This window comes from Protopterus annectens, chromosome 11.part0 (assembly GCF_019279795.1).
Source record: "Protopterus annectens isolate FY-2018-M chromosome 11.part0, PAN1.0, whole genome shotgun sequence".
NCBI classification, from domain to species: Eukaryota; Metazoa; Chordata; order Ceratodontiformes; family Protopteridae; genus Protopterus; species Protopterus annectens.
Window position 1 is genome coordinate 215,303,233 of NC_056745.1, and position 20,732 is coordinate 215,323,964.

General features: G+C 40.2%; 1 protein-coding gene across 2 annotated transcripts in view; it reads left to right on the forward strand.

Moving 5' to 3' along the window:
• CCHR11.PART0H3orf20 (chromosome chr11.part0 C3orf20 homolog) overlaps positions 1–20,732 on the forward strand; it is a 2,050,812-nt gene that overhangs the window by 987,715 nt on the left and 1,042,365 nt on the right. For both annotated transcript variants that reach the window (XM_044087635.1, XM_044087636.1), the window contains exon 9: positions 3,382–3,502. In XM_044087635.1, the coding sequence (XP_043943570.1) occupies positions 3,382–3,502 (121 nt within the window). The remainder of the gene's footprint in view (positions 1–3,381; positions 3,503–20,732) is intronic.

Consider the following 20,732-nt stretch of genomic DNA (forward strand, 5'->3'; position numbering starts at 1 on the left):
AGTTTTCTACATACTTTGAGCATACATAGCAGCTCAGGTCCTATCTTGACAGAACCAGGTCCTTTAGAAAGCTGATCAGCTATTTATTTCTTATTTTGTGAATGAGAAGACAGCCCATGTCAAATAGATTATTCCAGATGGTTGTTCTATGCTGAATGGGTCTACTTAATTTGATTGAAAGGCCATTTGACCTAAACCCATTTGATTGAAATTTCATTTGATCGAAAACCAGTATTCAAGGCATAAAACTGGGATTTGTCCCTCTCCCCAATGTTGTGCGACCCTGGTGTTGGTATATATAGTTAGGGGGTGTGGGGGGCGTTTAACATCTGTACTTTTTGTGTTACTTTCTTCTTTTAAAGGACAGTAGGTGGGGGGCTTCACCCCCACACCCCTCCATTGTGGGGGGCTGAGCCCCCCACACCCCCCCAATTATATATACCAACTCCAGGGTCACACGACATTGGTCTTTTGATCAAATGAAGTAGACCCATATATATATATATATATATATATATATATATATATATATATACATACATACATATACATGGGTCTACTTCTAAAAACTAATTTTTTCGAAGATTAGAAAGCAGGCACCCACTTTTATGAACATGCACATAACGGAAAGTGCACTTTCATGAATGTCACTTAACTGAATCATGGTAGAATGGGGATAAGGAAATGTATCCTTTTCTCCACTGTAGTGCGATCTTGGAGAAAGTATATGTAATTACTGGAGGTATATTTGGCAAAGAAGAATACATTTTTGCAGAGGGGCAAGCCTCCCTGCACCTCCCATGTGGGGGGCTGTGCCTCACACCCCCACGCTACTTATATATACTAACTCCGAGATCGCACTATAGTGGGGCAAGGGATATATTTCCTTATCTCCACTGTACCGTGTTTCAGTTAAGTGACTTTTGAGAAAGTGCACTTTCGGTTAAGTGCACTTCCATGAAAGTGGGTGTCTGCTTTCTAATCTTTGAAAAAATGAGTTTTCGTTGATTAGAAGTAGATCCATATATGTGTTAGTGTGTGAATTTCAGTATCTCAAGACTAAAATAGCAAAAGCCCAGTTACGCGAAAGACCACATAACTGAATACGGAAATGTCGAATCAGCAGTTGTGGTGGTGCGCTGTGTTAATGGATAGCTGCAGATTCAGGTAAGTGTTTATATTTTAAGGGTTTTGGGTAGGGATTTTAGTGTATGTTAGTGTGTTGGGAAGTTGTAGGTGTAGGTTACGGTATGTAGGTAAGTGTGTGTGTGTGTAAGTGTTGAGAATGGTGATGTTTGAACGTATGTGATGTGTGTTTGTGCGAGGGGAATGTAGATTGGGTAGTGTGAGTTTCGTGTCTTTCTCTTTTTAGTGTGACCTCGGAGTTGGTATATATAAGTAGCGGGGGTGTGGGAGTGCAGGAGGGCTTGCCCCCCTATGTAGGGTAGGTTCGTGTATTTATGTTGTTGTGTTTGTGTGTGTTTTGTTTGTTTGTTGTAGTGCGGGGAGGAAGGTGTATGTGTGTTTGTTTGTGTGGTGTAGGGTGTGTTTAAAAGTTGCGATTTTGAATTTCACGCTTTTGGGGTTTTGGTATTTTGATTTTTCTGCTTGATAGTCTCAAGATACTTACATTCGATAGTTCAGTATTTTGAGATTATAAAGTTAATCCAAATATATATATTTTTATATATATATATATATATATATATGGCTATACTGCACATTAGCAAAAGTTAACTGCCTAAATATTGACCACATATGGTCAAAAACATGGAAGTCGGTACTGTGGTATGCATGTGCCAAAAAATGGGAGGGCAAAGCCCCCCACTTGGGTGTGTTTAAATTTGTGCCATTGTATTATGTTCTCCTGGTGACCAAGTGGTTCTTTACCCAATGAAAAATGTCACTGATTTGAGCTTTCAAATATTTTGTATTTCGAAGAAGTTGTCTTGGGATTCTGACATTCAGTTAAGTTTAAATTCAATAAAGGAAGGTAGACCCATATATATGTATATTTATTTTTTATATATATATGTATTTATATATATATGTATGTGTGTACATATATATGTGTATATATATATATATATATATATATATATATATATATATATATATATATATATATATATATATATATATATATATATATATATGTATATATATATATATATATATATATATATATATATATATATATATATATAGGTTCATAGGTAGGTACTAGGCTATTGGCCTACAAGCCTAGCCAAAAAATGTACCCTGGCTTTCGCCACCCAAGAGAATTATTTTCTTGTGCCCCTGTCGAGCAGAGCCACAGAAGTGATCCCCGGGGTGAATTTCCCATTTCCCATTTCCCATCCAGTCATCAAGATTTTTCTTGAAGAGTGCTAATGAGGAGCTCTATTTGACATAGATAGGTAGTCTGTTCCAGAGTATGGGAAGTCTCTGGCTCATACAAGCCTAGCCAAAAAATGTACCCTGGCTTTCGCCACCTAAGAAAATTATTTTCCTGTGCCCCTGTTGAGCAGAGCCACACAAGAGATCCCCGGGGTGAATTTCCCATTTCCCATCCAATCATCAAGATTTTTCTTGAAGAGTGCTAATGAGGAGCTCTGTTTGACATAGATAGGTAGGTAGTCTGTTCCAGAGTATGGGAAGTCTCTGGGACAGGAATCTATCCCTCCAGCATGTTCTGTTTATTGTGGTGACAAGGTTTGGGTCCCTAGAGCGTGTAGCTCGGAGGGATTGGGATTTCTTTAAGTGGAGCATGTCCAACAGCTCTGGGTTTGACATAGCTTTGTATGTTAGGCAGAGATCGCCCCTGAGTAGGCGATATGCGATGGAGTAAAGCTGTAGTTTGTTGAGACAGTCTGCATAGGGCATCTGTTTGAGGCCAGTAATCCTCTTTGTGAGGTATTTCTGTGGTCTTTCCAGTTGTTGTAGAATATATATATATATATATATATATATATATATATATATATATATATATATGCATGTGTGTATTTATATATATATATATATATATATGCATGTGTGTATCTATATATATATATATATATATATATATATATATATATATATATATATTTATGTATATAAATATGTATATATATAGATATAAATATATATAATTATATATATGTGTATATATATATATAAATATATGTATATATATATATATATATATGTATATAGACATAGCTATAAATAAACAAACATACATGCAAAATTCATTTTTGCTATATTTATTTTGGAGAATCTAGTAGTACAACAAACAGTATTTATTTCACATATGAAAACATAAGCGAGGTTATGAAAGATATGTAGAGTATTTAAATTAATGATACTTATTGTTTGTGATCTCATCTTTTTCAGCAATATCCTAGCACTAATGTTTGATCAAGAAGGAGGAGTGATGTTTGATGAAGATGGAAATATAATTAGAGAGTGGAAGTGGCAGCTAACTGGAAAATTCACTGAGCCAGTCATAATGCAGGTAAATGCTTTTCTATTGGTTGTTTTAATTTATGTACCCTATTTCTTTCTGCCTATTTGTAAGGTCATACACACAAAAATACTTAGCATTTTTTATACTAAGTTTTGGGCCTGTGTCTTCATCCATGACCACTGAGTTGTCTTTCTCAATAAGCCCAGCACTGAGTGACACTAGAAATGGAAAGTAAAGAGCCACAGAGCTCAGTCATCTTTCTGAGGAAGGGTGATAGTTTTTCTTTTTCTTTTTAAGTCCTAGGCCCTCCCCTTGTTAACCAGTAAGTGCAGTCATTGTCCACTACTCTGAGGTTTAGTGCAGATGTGCATCTCCACACAGGCATGATCCTTGGTTTGAGTGCATACACTCCTTTGCTGGGCTCTTGCTTGCAAGTCCCTCTGTATTTTGAGTGCATTTGGAGGGCTTCATCCAGAAAGCAGTCGTGAATTGAGACAAAACCAGCACCTTCTGTTCAGGATGGGCAAGCTAATATTGTCCACTCACTACATCCATTCCTCAGCTGGCTCCTGCATCATCTGGGACATTAGTTGAACCAAGTTGTCTGGGTCATATGCTGGGATCCATCCATCCCTGTGCACCAGACAGTGAGGTAAGCACTCACTATTAACTTCAATTTGCCTTATTCAGTTGTTTCATTCCCAGAAAATCATAGTCTGTCATCCTGTGTGAAGTACAGGTGTGCTAAAGGGAGACACCCATATTATGCTGGTAAAGATTGTTTCTTTTCATAACTTGCTCATGTATAAATAAAGAATACCGGGTGATTGTCCAAGTGCAACCAAGGATATCTGTTATCATGGTAAAAAGAAAGAAAGGATGCACAAACAAATTGGCTTGGCATTAGCTTTTCAGTACAGTATTTTCATAAGGCATATTGCTGCAAAAAAAATGTACCTAGGATTCCATAAAAATACAGCAAGCCAAATATACTTATTGTAATCAATCACTGCTTTTATTTGTCTTTCTTATGAATTCATGACAGAGTTTCAGGGATAATATTTAACATGTCATCTTTGTAATTAGTTGCATATGACCCACTAATATACTTTTTTCTTTTTTTTTATTAAATTATACGAGACATCATTGAACAATAACCTCTTAATCTAGCCCCTTTCTATGTGTATAAGAGCAATATATAAAACGTTTCCCTATGTATGGGCCTTTGTCCCCCTGTTATTTTAGGCTTTGTCCAGATTTCTTGCACTAAAAGGTTAAATGGCATGACTGCACTAGAGATATAAACAAATAAATCTTATTTCAGTCATTTAAGATTCACTTATATTATATATTTTGATTTGCTGTGTCTAACAATTATCAGTGAAGAAGTGAATAAATATAGACAGGAATTTATGCAAGTTTTAAGTTGAGGGTCCTACTATGTCCAACTAAAGATTTGTTGACTAAAAACACACCTGCAGCTAGAAAAAAAGCAGAACAAAAAAAAAAGAAACTAAGATGTTCAGCATACCCAATACTTCCTACCTCTCAACTGTACAGATTTTCGCAGAATGTCCAGATTTTCGCCTCATATTTTTGGTCCGTTTTTCTTAAAATTGCGTTTTTCTGGAAAATAATTAAAGATATAAGTTAAGAAATAATGCCAGGCATTTGAATTTCAGACTTCATACCTTTTAGAAAATTCATGCTAATGGAAAACCTGTAGTTCTATCAAATCTTTACATTTGTAAGACCAATATTTAAAAATTGTCTCTATTTTTGGGCCTTTGTCCCACTTCTGTTTATGACTTTGTCCAGATTTCTTGCTCTAAGAGGTTGAGGTGTATGAGTATCATCTTTACTTCAACATCAAAATTATTACTTTTTAAGGGGGAAGGGTAGTAGAGCTCACTTCACACTTTGTTCCTCGCATCCCACAAATTAATGTAATTATCTCAGTGACTGCTGCAGTTCAGAAAGATGCGAAAACCCATGTTGCAGTGGTCTAGTTAAATCATTTAGTTTCACTGGAAATCATCAGTTTTCAGTCACATGGGTTCAGTAATTCAGTATTCACTGACATAGTCTATGATCAGCATGTGGTTAGCCTATGAGCATGTTCAGAGAAGTTACAGTAGTTGTAGAGTAATACTTATCCAGATAATATGAAACAGGCAGTGCTCCCACCCTTATATACAGTCTTATTTTCATAGGTTCATAAGTGTGTACTAGGCTAATGGCCCTGGAGCCTTTACAAGACTAGCCCATAGACGTGCCCTGGCATTGTGCCAGTTGATGTTAGTTCCCAGTGCCTCTATCAAGTAGAGCCACTGGAGTGATCGCCAGGGTGAACTTTCTATTTCCCATCCACTCATCAAGATTTCTCTTGAAGAGGGCCAGTGAGGTACTCTGCTTGACATGTATGGGAAGTCTGTTCTAGAGCATGGGCAGTCTCTGTTATAAACCTGTCCGTCCAGCATGTTCTGTTGATTGTGGTAATTAGGTTAAGGTCTCAGGAGTGTGTGGTGTGGAGGGATTGGGATTTCTTTAGATGTAGCATTTCTGACAGAGCTGGATCAGACATGGCTTTGTAAGTCAAACAGAGATTGCCTCTTAGTAGATGATATGAGACAGAGAATAGCAGGAGTTTTTTGAGTTTGTCCATGTAGAACATGGTTTAAGGCCTAAGATCCTCTTCATAAGGTACTTTTGTGGCCTTTACAGGTGTTGCATGTGTCTAGTGAGGTACATTATACTTGATGACTGGCTTAATGAGAGAAGAGTAGAGAGAGATGATGAACTCTTTCTTCCTGGATGCAAAACCCTTGGTAATGAGATGTGCCACATAGAAGGACTTTCTGACCACAGTAGCAATGTGGTGGTCAAAGGAGAGGTTGCTGTCAACCTGTGTCCCCAGATCTCTTATAACACCTTCAGTGTTCAGTGGACTCCCATCTATGTGGTAATTAGTGGGAACTGAGTTTTTCCCCCAAAAGGGATGATGACGCATTTTTTGGCATTAAGCTTAAGGCCATGGCTTCGACATTAGTCATTGGTCTCAGTGAGGCCTTTCTGTAGGATGTCTACATCACTTGGGAAGTTAATAATGGCTCCCAGCTTGCAGTCATCTGTGAACTTGATCAGCCAGAGTCCCTCTGTGTTGGCCTGGACTTCTGAGAAGTAGATGCCAAACAGGAGAAGACCCAGGACCGATCCCTGTGGGACTTCACTCGTGACTGGTCAGCAGTCTGACTTGGAGTCTGCTACTTCCACACAGTGGGTTCTTTGAGCCAATTTGCAACCCACCTAGTGATATAAGGCTTTTGCAGTTTATAGCTGCTGCTGTAATGCTATCCAAGATACTTGTCAGCCTGCAAATAAAAGATAGCCTTAGCTTTTCTCTGGATAGCTTGGCCAAAATTGAGCTATTTTTCTTTAAGAATTATTCATTTCTTATTTACAGTCATTACCTAATGCTGTGTCATTACACACTTAAGGTCATGTCTCTTGTTGTTTGTCTTATTTCAGTGTTCACTACATTTAATTCAGTCTCATCTCATGCAATTCAGGTAATGTACCATCTAAGCTATCTACACATCAAAAACTCTTGAGATTTATTTAACTGATGCCATCTGACCCACCACCCCCTCAAAATGCCTCTAGTGGTACCTGTTAGATTTTGTATTTTTTTCTCATTTTCTGGGGGCAAAACAATAACTCCTTCATTGTTAAGGCTGGCTATTGTTAAACTAGTGTAAGAGTTGATATTGACAGTATAAATTGCACACTGTTGAACTGTTATGTAAGTAAGCAGTAAAGCATGTGGGAAGTGCAGTAATGGCTGTAGCAGGTACAACTCAAGTACATTATAGTACTTTTAAAGAGGTACCTATATATATCTTCAGTATTGGATCACTGTTGCATTGGCCTAAACTTTTTAAATCCCAGCCTCCACTGACTGGCTAAGTTTTCAAAGCTAAAGGGTGCTTTCCACATTTTCTAACTGTGTGGAGCTCAAGACAGGAGCTGTAATAAAAGTATAGTTAGAGCTCCAAAATACTCCGAGCTTTCTTGCCACCAAAGTGCACTTCTTCAGCAGGTGCCATGGAACTGTCATTTTGCTAGGGCTCCTTCAAGGCCAGGCAGATAAGTCCCCTGCTGGGGAAACCTACAACTATTTTTATTTTTCTTGAGGAAAATGTGTTGGGGAAACCTACAACTATTTATTTTTCTTGAGGAAAATGTGTTTTTCCTGACTGAAATGTTTTGTTTACTAGGAAACTAAATGGTTTTTAACTGAATTTGCATTTCTAAGGTAGTTTTAATTTGTAAATGCTTGTGCAAACTTTTTGTGTATAAATTTCTATATATTTTTTTTTTTTACTGAATTTTCCTACAGGTTTTTAGATTTGCATGTCAGGGCTGGATATTGTGCTTACGGGGAACTGTTAGTGGCTGGCTTACTTCATTAGCACTTGTTCTGTATTTACCATTTACTGACTTATTCAGGTTTTACTATCTGCTTTTGAGGTCTCATTCATAGCTTATAAGCTAAAAAGCCACTCAGTAAACCGTAAAAAACTGGTAGGTTGATTCAACTTTTTAATAATTAAATAAAAACGATGATACATCGACAAAAATAATTATATCCACGTACTAAGCGCTTTCACCCAATATCATAAAGGGCATCTTCAGAGTACAAATTCTTCAGAATACAAGCCATCCCTTAAATACTTTAAATTAGATTGTTAAATTAATTGAATAATTATATAATTGCATGATTGTTGCTAAATAAACACTGGAATTAGTCTAAGCCTCAAAACAAATGACCAATGCTGTGAAACAATGAATAAGACCTTATAGTTATTGTTCAAATAAATGTTTGGTAAACAGTAAATAGATAGATAAAAAAGTTAAAAGATGAACAGCAGTCACAAAAATACAAAAGTTTACAAAATTTAAATGTAGTAAACACATACATAAATATAATTTTGATGATATATGATACTACTACAATGAATCTATAATACTACTCACTTAATGTGTTTGGTATGTATGTGAATTTATATGTTTATAAATAAATATCAAGTGTGTAATAGTAAACGAGTCCAATACATGATGTCTATTCTAAAATGTAATAAATTATGAATGTATTAATAAAATTGAATTGTATGTAAATATGAATTAAAATGTTAAAATTGTTAAAATTATTAAAATCATACTTAAATAAAATATGATTTAAGTTTAAGTACACTAGAAATAGAAATATAATCATTAATGCCTGGCAAGGTGCAGGCATTCAGCCTAAGTTGCCAAAGGCATTCCTTAGCTTCCAGAATAACTTTTTCATCACCTCCCTTATGCACATTGTGTGGCATTCTGTCAATAATAAAAAATAAGAACCTCCTAAAGTTTGAACATCTAACACTGTGGTTGTATAAGGCACTGGTGTTTTTGTGCATTTTGATGTCCCTTACATGTTCACCTATACGTGCTCTAAGCTTCCTGATAGTTTTGCCAACATAAAATGCTTGGCATGTGGAGCAAGTTCTTACATATACAACCATAGTTGAATTACAATTACAATGGCCTGGGCATCTAATATTTTTGCCAAAATTTGTTATTGCAACATATGGGCCATCATTAATGTATTTAGAAACCTGGCATGCTCCACATTTACTCATTCTCGACCTTTTGAAATTATCAATGTTGGTACTAGTTTCAAAAATATCTTTAAGATTTCTACCTCTACTATAAGCGATCTTGGGATATGTACCCACCGCTTCTACTACTTCCAGTTGTTTTACAATACAATTCATTCACAGCTTAACCTATGGAGCGGCTACTGGTCTCCATGGTTTTACCTTCCATTGTCTGGAAGAAAAATAGGTTTTCAGGGAGTCTTTGGGTATCAGGCTGGCTTCTCATTCCACCCCAGCTGCTGCTGGGTTACTTTGCTGTGTCTGCTCGTGGTTCCTCAGACCACTCATCTTTTTCCCTGGTTCCTTTGGTCTAGCACCTGCAGTCACCATGGACTGGGAGACAGCCATGCCCTTTGCAGCTGTATGGTTTCCCTTTGTGGGCAGGAGAGAAGCAATCTTGGTCGGTCTCAGGAGAAGCGGTAGGTAAAGGTCCTTCACTTAGCCAGAATAGGGATCTTAAATCTGGAATGAGTATACTTACTAGGGGTCAGTCTTTTTCCACAGAGTTTCTGAGGAAAATTAATATAGTGAGAAAATCTTACTTTCTGCTTTTTCTGTTTTTTGGTCAGGTAGAATTTGCTAAGAAACTAACTTCTGCCTTTACTCTGCCAGTTACTTCTTCAGACAAGAAAGTAAAATGAGATAATATCCTTCTATTTATATGCAGTAGTAGTCATAACATGAGGGAGTCTGCCGCTGGCTGGCTCATACGTCTGGCCAGTATACAAAAGTCTAGTGCTACTGTGAGGTACATGTGAAGTCACACAGAAGCAGAACATACGTTGGTCATAAAGTGATGTCTGGTATAAAGTAGACGTCGGCACATACCAGACTTCACTTCAAAACTTTTCATTACCATCTTTGGCTACTGTGTATTTTTGTGATTGCATGTCAGTTAGGAAAGGCAAGTGTCAGTGTGGAAGGTAGATTCTACATAAGGACTCTCACGACCTTTGTTTATTTTGCCTAGGCCCTGATACTCCCTGCTGTATTTACAAGGCCTTTGTCCCCAAGACCCTATGTAGTTGCTTAGCTTTTCTAAACTTATACCTTGAAAATCAGCACCTAAAATGTCTCGTGCATGATATCGAAGCTATGTCGGGCCCTTCAGGCGAGCTGGAGGCTAAGAAGGCCAAGAAGTCTAAGCCTGATTTTACCCACTGCTTCCTCTGATCTGGATGTCTCTTCTGAGGCTGATGTTGGCTTGGAGACCATTCCAGAGTAGGTAGACAAGTCCCTTGACAGGTTCTGGTGTGGAGACCATGAAGGACCCTACCAGCACGTCTTCAAGGGAAACATAAGTGGTCCAATTTGGGCCTAGGGAGGGAACCACAGCTTGCTGTGACTGAAGGCCCATGTGGCATTACTCAGATCATAGTACGAGAGGATGTTCCTAGCAACATTGTAGAGTGTAGGCTGACGTCAGGCCCATCCACCTTCCACCAAATGGTGGTTCCCACAAAGAAAAAAATTAAGACAAAACATGTTTTTCCTGTTCCTCTGGACCAACCACCAGATTGGCAGATCTTTTCCCAAGGCCTGTTCGACACGTCTATGGCACTGAGACAGTACTCATCTCTCCCTCTCTCCCTTCTCCTTCCATTCCTCCCTCTACTCCTCAAAAGAGGAGTTTTCCTCAGATAATGAGGACTCCTCATGGGATGAATCTTTGGCTTATTCAGCCCAAATTTCTTCCTCTTTGGGTTATGCCTCCCCAGAAGAAGAATCTAATGGCACTGATTCCCCAAGGGAGGATATCTCATTTGGGGAAACAATTCTTAAGATGGGGGAGTTTTTCAGATGGGATTGTTGTCAGGTATCAGACATCCAAAAAAAAGGGTACTATAATCTGCTGCAAATGGACTCCTTTTCCCCATCTGCCATACCTCATTCCCTCCAGTAGAGCTCTTTGAAATGTGTACCTTTAACTCCCAGTGGGTGTGGCTTCAGTCTTTAAAAAATGAAGTTATCACCTTACAGTTCTACCAAATACTAACTGACAGATGTCATATATCAGTACAGTTGTGTTTGCCATCATGTATGCTTCAAGATAAAATATTCTGATATCTTGTATGTAGCATGGTTTTGGAATTATTAATGCAAATTTGAACAGGCAATATTTGACGCCTAGAGGCGCAGTAGGAGGTAACTGCAGAAACGCGTGGAGACGTCACTTGGCTGTAATGAGATACCTCCTGTTCTGCCAGCCTTCCTAGATGCGTTTGGTGCTTCTTCAGAATGCCCTGATTCTCAACCTCTAGTCCCCAAAAGGCAAGATAAGTGCTGTAGGACTCCAAATTCCTATTCAAGTGCCCCTCTGCAGACCCTACTACCATCTCAGCTTCTGCAGACAAGACCTGCAAGATGCTACCATCCACTTCCCTGCTCCCCTCAGATAAGGAGAGCAAAGGCATGGAGAGAATAGGATAAAAGGTTTATACTTTATCTACTCTGGCTTTCAGAGCCATTAACTGTTGGACCCATATGACCAGATATTTTTTGGCCCTTCTCTTGGACGCTGGCAAATTACTCTCTGAGCTTTGTGACTCTCCCACTAAGGCTAAGCTTTCCTCCATCCTTAACTCCTCAGCTCAGGTTACACGGCATTCCATAAAGTGTAGCTATAATGCCGTGGAGGCATCAGCTAGAGCTGCTGCATCTGGGTCAGTCCTGAGGAGGTATTCCTGGCTCAGGCTCCAACCTTTGCGTGATGACATTAACACAAAAATCATGGATGCCCCCTTGGACAACAAGGCATTGTTTGGTACCTCTGCTGCAGAACTCTTTAAGTCACTACAGGAGAAGGGCAAGGAGCTGCAAAACCTGAAGCATATTTTTGTTTCCCCAGTTCCCAGGTTTTAGAGTAACTACTTTACCAAGACAACCTTTGTTAGAAGATCTACCAGGCCACAATTTTCCAAAGGTAAGAGAGGTACCAGGAAACAAATTTCCTCTAAATCCACCTCCTGTACTCCCACACAGAAACAGCCCTTTCAGGCTAAGTCAGGTAGTCAGTGACTACCCGCCTACTGGACCATTAACACCTCTCTCCCTTCGCTTATCTCTTTCTCTCTCTGCTGGAAACAGATAACTCAGGACTTTTGGGTCCTATCCATCATCCTGCAAGGATACTTTATGGTGTGGAAGACTCCTCTCCCCTTCAGGGGTATTCCACAACCTCCAAAAGAACAACTGGAACTCTTTCCCCAGGTCATTTCCAACCTCCTATCTCAAGCCACTATTCAAGTACTGCTGACCTCCTAAGTAGGAAAAGGGTTCCACTCCAGGATGTTCCTGGTACCCAGAAAAGATGGTCTTTAGAGACCCATTCTAGACCTATCCCATTTAAATACCTTTCTGAAGGTTCCCACCTTTAGTATGTTGACCTTACCCACCTTGCATCCTTCCTCAAGCCTTTATGGTGTCCTTGGACATCAAGGATGCCTATCTTCCTATTCCCATTCATCTTCATTTCAGGAGATTTCTTCGATTTGCTATTGCTTCCTCACATTTTCATAGGTTCATAGGTGTGTAGTAGACTAATGGCCCTGTAGCCTTTACAAGCTCAGCCCATAGAAGTGCCCTGGCATCGTGCTGCGCGACATTAGTTCCCAGTGCCTCCATCAAGCAGAGCCACTGGAGTGATGCCCAGGATGAACTTTCTAGCTCCCATCCACTCATCAAGATTTCTTTTGAAGAGGCCCATTGAGGTGCTCTGCTTTACATGTATGGGAAGTCTGTTCCAGAGCATGGGCAGTCTCTGGGTTATAAACCTGTCCCTCCACCATGTTCTGTTGATTGTGGTAATGAGGTTGAGATCTCTGGAGTGTGTGGTGTGGAGGGATTGGGATTTCTTTAGATGTAGCATTTCTAACAGAGCTGGGTCAGACATGGCTTTGTAAGTCAAGCAGAGATCGCCTCTTAGTAGACAATATGAGACAGAGAATAGCTGGAGTTTTTTGAGTTTGTCCATGTAGGACATGTGTTTAAGGCCTGGGATCCTCTTCATGAGGTACTTTTGTGGCCTTTCCAGCGGTTGCATGTGTCTAGTGAGGTACATGCCAAATGGGGCATTATACTTGATGACTGGCCTAATGAGGGAAGAATGGAGAGAGATGATGCTCTCTTTCTTCCTGGATGCTAAACCCTTGGTAAGGAGATGTGCCACATAGAAGGACATTCTGACCACATTGGCAGTGTGGTGGTCATAGGAGAGATTGCTGTCAACCTGTGCCCCCAGATCTCTTATAACATGTTCAGTGGGCTCCCATCTATGTGGTAATTAGTGGAAACTGAGTTTTTCCCAAAGAGAATGACAAGGCATTTTTTGGCAATAAGCTTAAGGCCATGGTTTCAACACCAGTCATTGGTCTCAATTAGGCCTTTCTGTAGGATGTCTACATCACTTGGGGAGTTAATAATGGCTCCCACCTTGCAGTTGTCTGCAAACTTGGTCAGCCAGAGTCCCTCTGTGTTGGCCTGGACTTCTGAGAAGTAGATGCCAAACAGGAGAGGACCCAGGACTGATCCCTGTGGGACTCCACTCATGACTGGTCGGCAGTCTGACTTGGAGTCCGCTACTTTCACACTGTGGGTTCTGTCTGTGAGCCATTCTGTAACCCACCCAGTGATCTAGGGGTTGATGCCTAGTTTGGTGAGATTATCAATAATTCCTGCATGGGAAATGGTATCAAATACCTTGGCCAGATTGAGGTAGGCTGTATGAAATGCCTTGCCCTCATCCACACCTCTGGTGACTGACTCAAAGAAGTCAGTCATGTTGAGCAGGCATGATCTACCTTTCACAAAACCAAATTGCATGGGATCTAGAGTTTGGAGATTCCCTATATCCTTGTTAATTTGGGTCCGTGATGATGTGCTCCATAGCCTTACATATCAGACTTGTCAGGCTAATGGGGCGATAATTCCCATGGTCTGTAGTCACTCCCCCTTTATGGAGAGGGATGACTGTAGCAGTGCACCATTTGCTAAGGACAAAGCCTGGGGTGAGGCTGTGATTGAACAGGGCACGCAGATGTGGTGCCATTTCACTTTGTAGTTCATGTAGAACACATCCATGGATTGTTGGTTTGGACACTAATAGCTTCCAGTGTGCTTAGGAACATGGGGTGAGAGTCTTGGGACATGGTTGGGGACCTATAGCAGGCTATGAACTGAATTGCCATCTTACCGAATGTTAGTTGTACCTGAAGTATCTCAGATGTGTTATGCTGGGCTACTAGTCTGGAGGTGTCCATATCCTTTATGAATATGGAGATACCACTGCCTTTGGAGCTTTGGTTCATGTTCTGGGGCCAAAAGGTGTGAAATGAGGTATAGCCTGGAAGAGCAGGTGTGCTTTCTGCTGCTTTAAACCAGGTCTCTGTTATAGCACAAATGTCGATTTTCTCCATTTTGAGGAGTGCTTTGAGCAAGTGCATCTTGAGATTTAGACTTCTAGTGTTGAGCAGCATGACCCTCAGATTGCATTTATTTATATCTGTTACGGCGATAATTTGGTCTTTGGAAATTTGCCTAAAAAGGCACTGTAGGGGTGGTTTTCAATTATTTGCCTTGCCCTTTGGATTGTCTATGGCCACGAGGGTCTTCACAAAATGCTTAGCTCCTGTCATAGACTTCTGCAGGCTACAGGGCTTACAGATCTTTTCAGGCTTAGACTGCAGACATCCTTCAGGAGAACCTCTCCATCATGGTGTCACTGTTGGAGGGTCTAGGGCTCATGATCAGTTTCCAGAAATCTACTCTAGTCCCTTCCCAAGATCACATCTTCCTTGGCTGCAGGATCCAATAATACAGGATGCTGGCTTCCTTACCTCCAGAAAAGGTCCTGTCCATCACCTCCTACTTCCAGGACCTCTTGCCTCTGCAATCCCTGACTGTCAGGGAGTATCTTCGCCTCCTTGGGTTCATGGCACCCACTATTCCCATGCTCCCTTTAGCCAAGTTACACATGAGGAAATTCCAATGGTTCTTGAGAACAATACAGATGCAACACTCCCATCCTCTGGAGTTTGTTATCCTACTCCTGCCTTGCCATAAAAAAGGAGTTACATTGGAGGATCCAACAGGTTGCAAGGAACCCAGGCTTACCCTTGCAACCACCTCTTCCCACTCAGGAGCTGTACAAGGATGCTTCAGACATGGGATGGGGAGCAACTTGGACTCATGGATGGTCAGAGATGTCTGGTCTCCAGCCCAGAAAAGGGAGCACATCAGTATAAAAGACATGAGGGCCCTGAACTTCACTCTACAAATCTTCAAACCTCTTCTTTCCCCAGATGATTTACAGACAATACCATGGTCCTCTGGTATGTCAACAAACAGGGAGGGACGAAGTCCTACATCCTGTGTAGACTGGCTTTACAGGCCTGGGAGTTAGCTGTCCAAAGTCGACTCTTCCTCCAGGTGGTTTATATTCCCTTGACCTTGACTCAGGATGTTGTGGCAGACACATTGAGCAGGTCCATGACTCAATTCCATGAATGGATGTTGCACAGGGATGCGTTTCTGGACATGTTCCATCAATGGGGTATACCTCAGGTAAGATCTCTTTGCCTCCCCCATGAACAGACAACTTCCCAACTTCTGTGCCAGGGCTCCAGATCTTTTGGCATGGAAGGTGGATGCCCTATCTTTCTGCTGGAAGGGGATGTTTCTTTATGCATTCCCACCCTTCCCACTTCTCTAAAAGGTCCTGTTGAAAATCCAGTAGGAGCAGTCAAAAATCTTAGTGGTGATTCCCTTTTGGCCAAGACAGCATTGGTTCCCCCTTCTTCTGCATTTAGCCAAGGGCAATCACCACAAGCTATCCCACAGAATGGACCTACTCTCACAGGACATGGAAACTTTAGTACATCCACAGATGTCAACTCTACAACTGACCCTGTGGGTGATAGGGTTTTGATTCCCTTCAGACACCTTTTTTCTGAGGCTGTGCTACACATTCTGCAGGAGACCAGAAAACCCATAACTAGGAAATCCTATGTTTCCAAATGGAAAATGTTTTGCATCTGGTGTTTTTAAAAGGGTTTACAACCACTACTAGTGGCTGTTCTAGTAGTTCTGTCCTACCTGTGTGAATGATTGAAGAATGGGCTCTCACACTCCTCAGTAAAAGCTCATCCATCTGCTGTCTCTGCATGTCTACCTATGTCTCCCCCTTTAGCTTCCAGGTTGGAAGTTAAACTCTTCTTAAAAGGTGTCCTTTACATCAGACCACCAAAGAAACCAGGCCCTCTTCCTTGGAATCTCAGCTTTGTCCTTGAAAAACCTACCCTGGCCCCATTTGTGCCAGCAAGTTCTGCTTCTTTGCAACACTGCACCTGGAAAACACTCCTTGTGGCCATTACTTCTACCAGAGGGGTGTCTGAGTTACAGGCTCTGATGTCTTCTTCCCCCTTCATGTTTTTTCACAGGGATTGGGTTTCCTTTTGCACTAACCCTTCCTTTATGCCCAAGGTGGTAAATGAGTTATAATTCAGTCAGTCCATCAATCTTCCAACTTTTTTCCCTTCTCCTCAATCCTGTAGTGGGAGGATCCTACTCACTTTATAGGGTCTATATTACGTCGCCGAAATCGTATTCCGGTGAACACCTGTTTACCAACACCTAATCAGCAAAAATTGCTTCAGCGATTCACTGAATTAATAAGGGCAAGGACGTAGCTGGCTAACAACAGAACTTTGCCCTTTTCTCCACTGTAGTACGATCTCAGAGGTGATATATATATATATATATATATATATATATATATATATATAGTTGAGGGGTGAGGGGAGAAAGCCCCCCACATTCGGTGGGTTCAATTGACATAGATGTTGCTCTGTTGTTCTTCAGGCAAGTATTTCCTTGCCCTTAGTAAATTCAGGGAATCGCTGATTAGGTGTCGGTGAATAGGTGTTCGCCGGAATACGATTTCGGCAACATAATATAGACCCACTTTAGATTTGCACAGGCAACTCAGATATTACTTGGATAAAACCAAACCAGTTTGGAAATTTGACTCCCTGTTTGTTTCCTATCACCCAAGGGCCCTGGACCAGCCTGTTTCCAAGCAGACTATTTCCACTTGGATTTTCAAAACTATTTTCTTCTGTTATGTGACTTATGGAAAGAATCTCCCCTCACCTATTAGGGCACATTGCACTAGAGCAGTGTCTTCCTCAGATGTCTTCTTTAAAGGCTTGGACACTTGCTCTATCCTGGAAGCAGCTACCTGGCCTTCTGTTCATACCGTCACGAAACTCTACAAGTTAGATGTCATTTCCAGGTCCAGAGCTGGTTTTGCCAGGGCTTTTCTGCATGGGTTTGTGGAGACTGTTTCTGCTCTTCCACCCAATTCTTCTTTATGAGCTTTGGTATTCTCCCTCATGTTTTGAGTACTGCAGCATATGAATAGAAGTATGTACAATAGTATTATTCCCCCCGTCACCTTCTCCCTGATGCTTGCTTGGTTTCTGGTGGCATGTATTCCTCACCTAGGATCAGGCTGGTGCTTCTGCAGCATTCATTTCTGAGGTGTGGTACGTGCTGACATCTGCTTTTTACCCAATGTCATTTTTATGACCGATGTACCTTCTGCGCGACATCGCACGTACCTCACAGTAGCATTAGACTTTTGTATACTAGCCAGACGTACAAGTCAGCTGGCAGTGGACTCATGTTATGAATACTGCAGCATATAAAAGAGAAAGACATCTATGGTTATGCTAAGATTTTATACAAATATTCTTTCATCATTCTCACTGCTGTAGTAGCCTTTAGGCTCTATGGATTGTGTCCCAACCAGCTGACCAGGACACAACAACCGTCCAGGTTCCAAAAGCTCTGGCTCCCTCCCACAGCCCTGTAGAGTCAGAGTGAAGCTTTCTTCAGCATTTTCCTGCTGCCTGATGAAGAAGCAACTCAGAGTATTTACAGACGTAGCAACTGCCTTCAGCTTCATTTCTGGCTGATTTCTTGTTTGTACCCTCTCCTCAAAACATTGTTCCCCATGGTTTCAGCCGCTTCAAGAAACTCTTCCCCTTGGGTGTGAAGTCTAGATGCTCTAAGGAATTGTCCCTTTAGGACATTCCTATGAACATGCCCAGGGTGCATACTAGATCTATGCAGAATACTATTTTTGCAACACTCCTTCCGATAGAGGGCAGTGTGTATTTCCCCAGACACAGTGTCCTATTTCAATCTAATGTTGAGAAAATCAATGCTTTCAGTACTATGTTGCATTGTGAAACATAAAAAGTCAGTAGTAGTTTCTAAATATGCAACAAAAGCATGCAGCTGTTCAGTGCTTCCTCCTCATAAAATAAAGACATTGTCCAGCAAGGTGAAGCGACCACTGCACAAAGACAAATACAGGATATAAGAGAGGACATAGGGAAACCGTATTTATATAGGGAGAAATCATATGGAAGAGTTTTCACACAGAGAAGATGGTAAGGATCTTATAATGGTCCTTACATACTCTAGTGACATTAAGGGGATTTGTAATGTGATTAGGAATAACTGGAAGATTCTGATGTCAGATGAGGAAATGAAAGGGATTGTAGGGGAGGTGCCTTGCTTTGCCTTTAGAAACAACTGGAATCTTAAGCTGTTTCTATGTGATAAAAATGTGAACTGTTACTCTGTAGTTTCACAAAGAAAAGGCACCCACCCATATCGCAGATGTACTTGTTGTAAATTTATTTATAAAGGAAATGTATTTTTACATATACAACAGAAGAAAGAATATTATTTTGATGGGTATGCAGATTGTACTAGTAGGAACATAGTGTATATTGCTACTTGTGGCCTCTGTGACTCCTTCCATGTGGGTAAAACCAGGAGACAGCTAAAGGAGAGGGTGTCCAAACATTTGAGTGACATTAGGCAGCAGGATGCAAAAAAAAAAAAAAACCCTTTTTAACCATATTAAAGAGAATGAAGGGCATTCTTTTTATTTTAGGGTAATACAGCGTATAGGTAACAACAAGAGAGGGGGCGATGTTAACAATTTAGTAGAAAAAGCAGAAATGTGCTGGATAGGCAGGCTGCAGGCATACAAATCTCCAGGTGTCAGTGCCTACTTACCAATTAAACCTGCTTTGAAAAGGAGAAGGCTTAGGAGACCACAAGTTTGAGATGAAAATCACAAAACATGGAATCATGAATCACGTAAGTATTCTCAGGGCAAGTTAATACTTGTCCAGTGCGGGGATTATGCCATTTCTCCACTGTAGTGCAATCCTGGAGTTGGTATATACAGTTAGGGGGGGGTGCATGGAATTAGGGGGGGATGTAGCACCCCACCTAGGAGGGTTTTAGGTGGTATGCTGTTATTTACTGTTGTTTTGGGCAAGTATTCACTTGCTGTAAGAATACCTACCTGATTCATGATTTTGGTCTCAGTATTGTGGTCGTCAGTATTTTGTCTTTTCGGGAAGGAAAATTAGACCTTAAAGATCACACATGCTAACAGAAAATGGAAAATGTTACTTTGTCTCTAAGTCCCATGACCTGAAAACAAAGCACAGTGACTACAGGAGAGCAATAATAAACACTAACTGAGACTCAAAACACTGCCCACGAATAAAAATTCAAAATAACGCAACTCCAATATGCTAAAACATCCACCTGTGGTTTTATATTTATGATATTTTAAAATATGATAACATGACATAATCAACTATATTGCACTTCTTTGGAAAATCTAAGTTATTGCCTTCATTTTGTCCCTTACCTTGATCCCATTTACCTAGTACAAGTTAATAATGGATATGCCTTTCTTCCCATTTATTACTAACCTCCTTTTATTGTTCAGTTTAGAAGTGTATACACAGCTAACTACTTTGGTATTTTTTATTTATTTATTTAAGTGCTGACTAGGCTAGAATACTTATCCCTTTGAACTATTTTCAGGCTCAGCCTAGAGCACACAATGTAACAGAATGATACAAAGAATGAAAAATAAACAACTGTGATATGGAGCCATTCATAGGTGCATACAGATAATATTTAGATTACAGTTGAGATTCTAAGGAAATTAGCATGTACATTTAGTATAGTTTATGGAACTGTACAAAATGTAAGATGAAGTTATTTACAACCACTGCAAAATAAAACAAGTAACACTCCACAAGAGGAACCATAGCTAGGGTGTTATTAAACACTTTTGTCTATTACAAGATGTCTTTAGAATAAAAAAAAAATGATGAAGCATACAATACTTAAAAATCCCTTTTGACAGACCACGTCATCCAGCACTGCAAAAACGATAAAAATATTTAGAATATTTTCAAAACTAACAGGATTACAATTTGGCAGCCTTTTTTTCAGGATACAGTTGATACTGGTGGAATTATTTAATCAAGGTGGAATGTTTGCATAGTTGTCAACAGAGTTCTTTAATGTCCACAACTGTTTCCACATCACCCCTTGTGATCATACAGGTTCACATGGTCCAAAACAAAAAAAGAAAATCTTTATGAAATTATTGCAAACTGCTGAATGTTTGAAGAGAGCATTTGTGTTCCTTTTATTTTGGATAGTGTAAACACGTTTTATATCCACTGTGC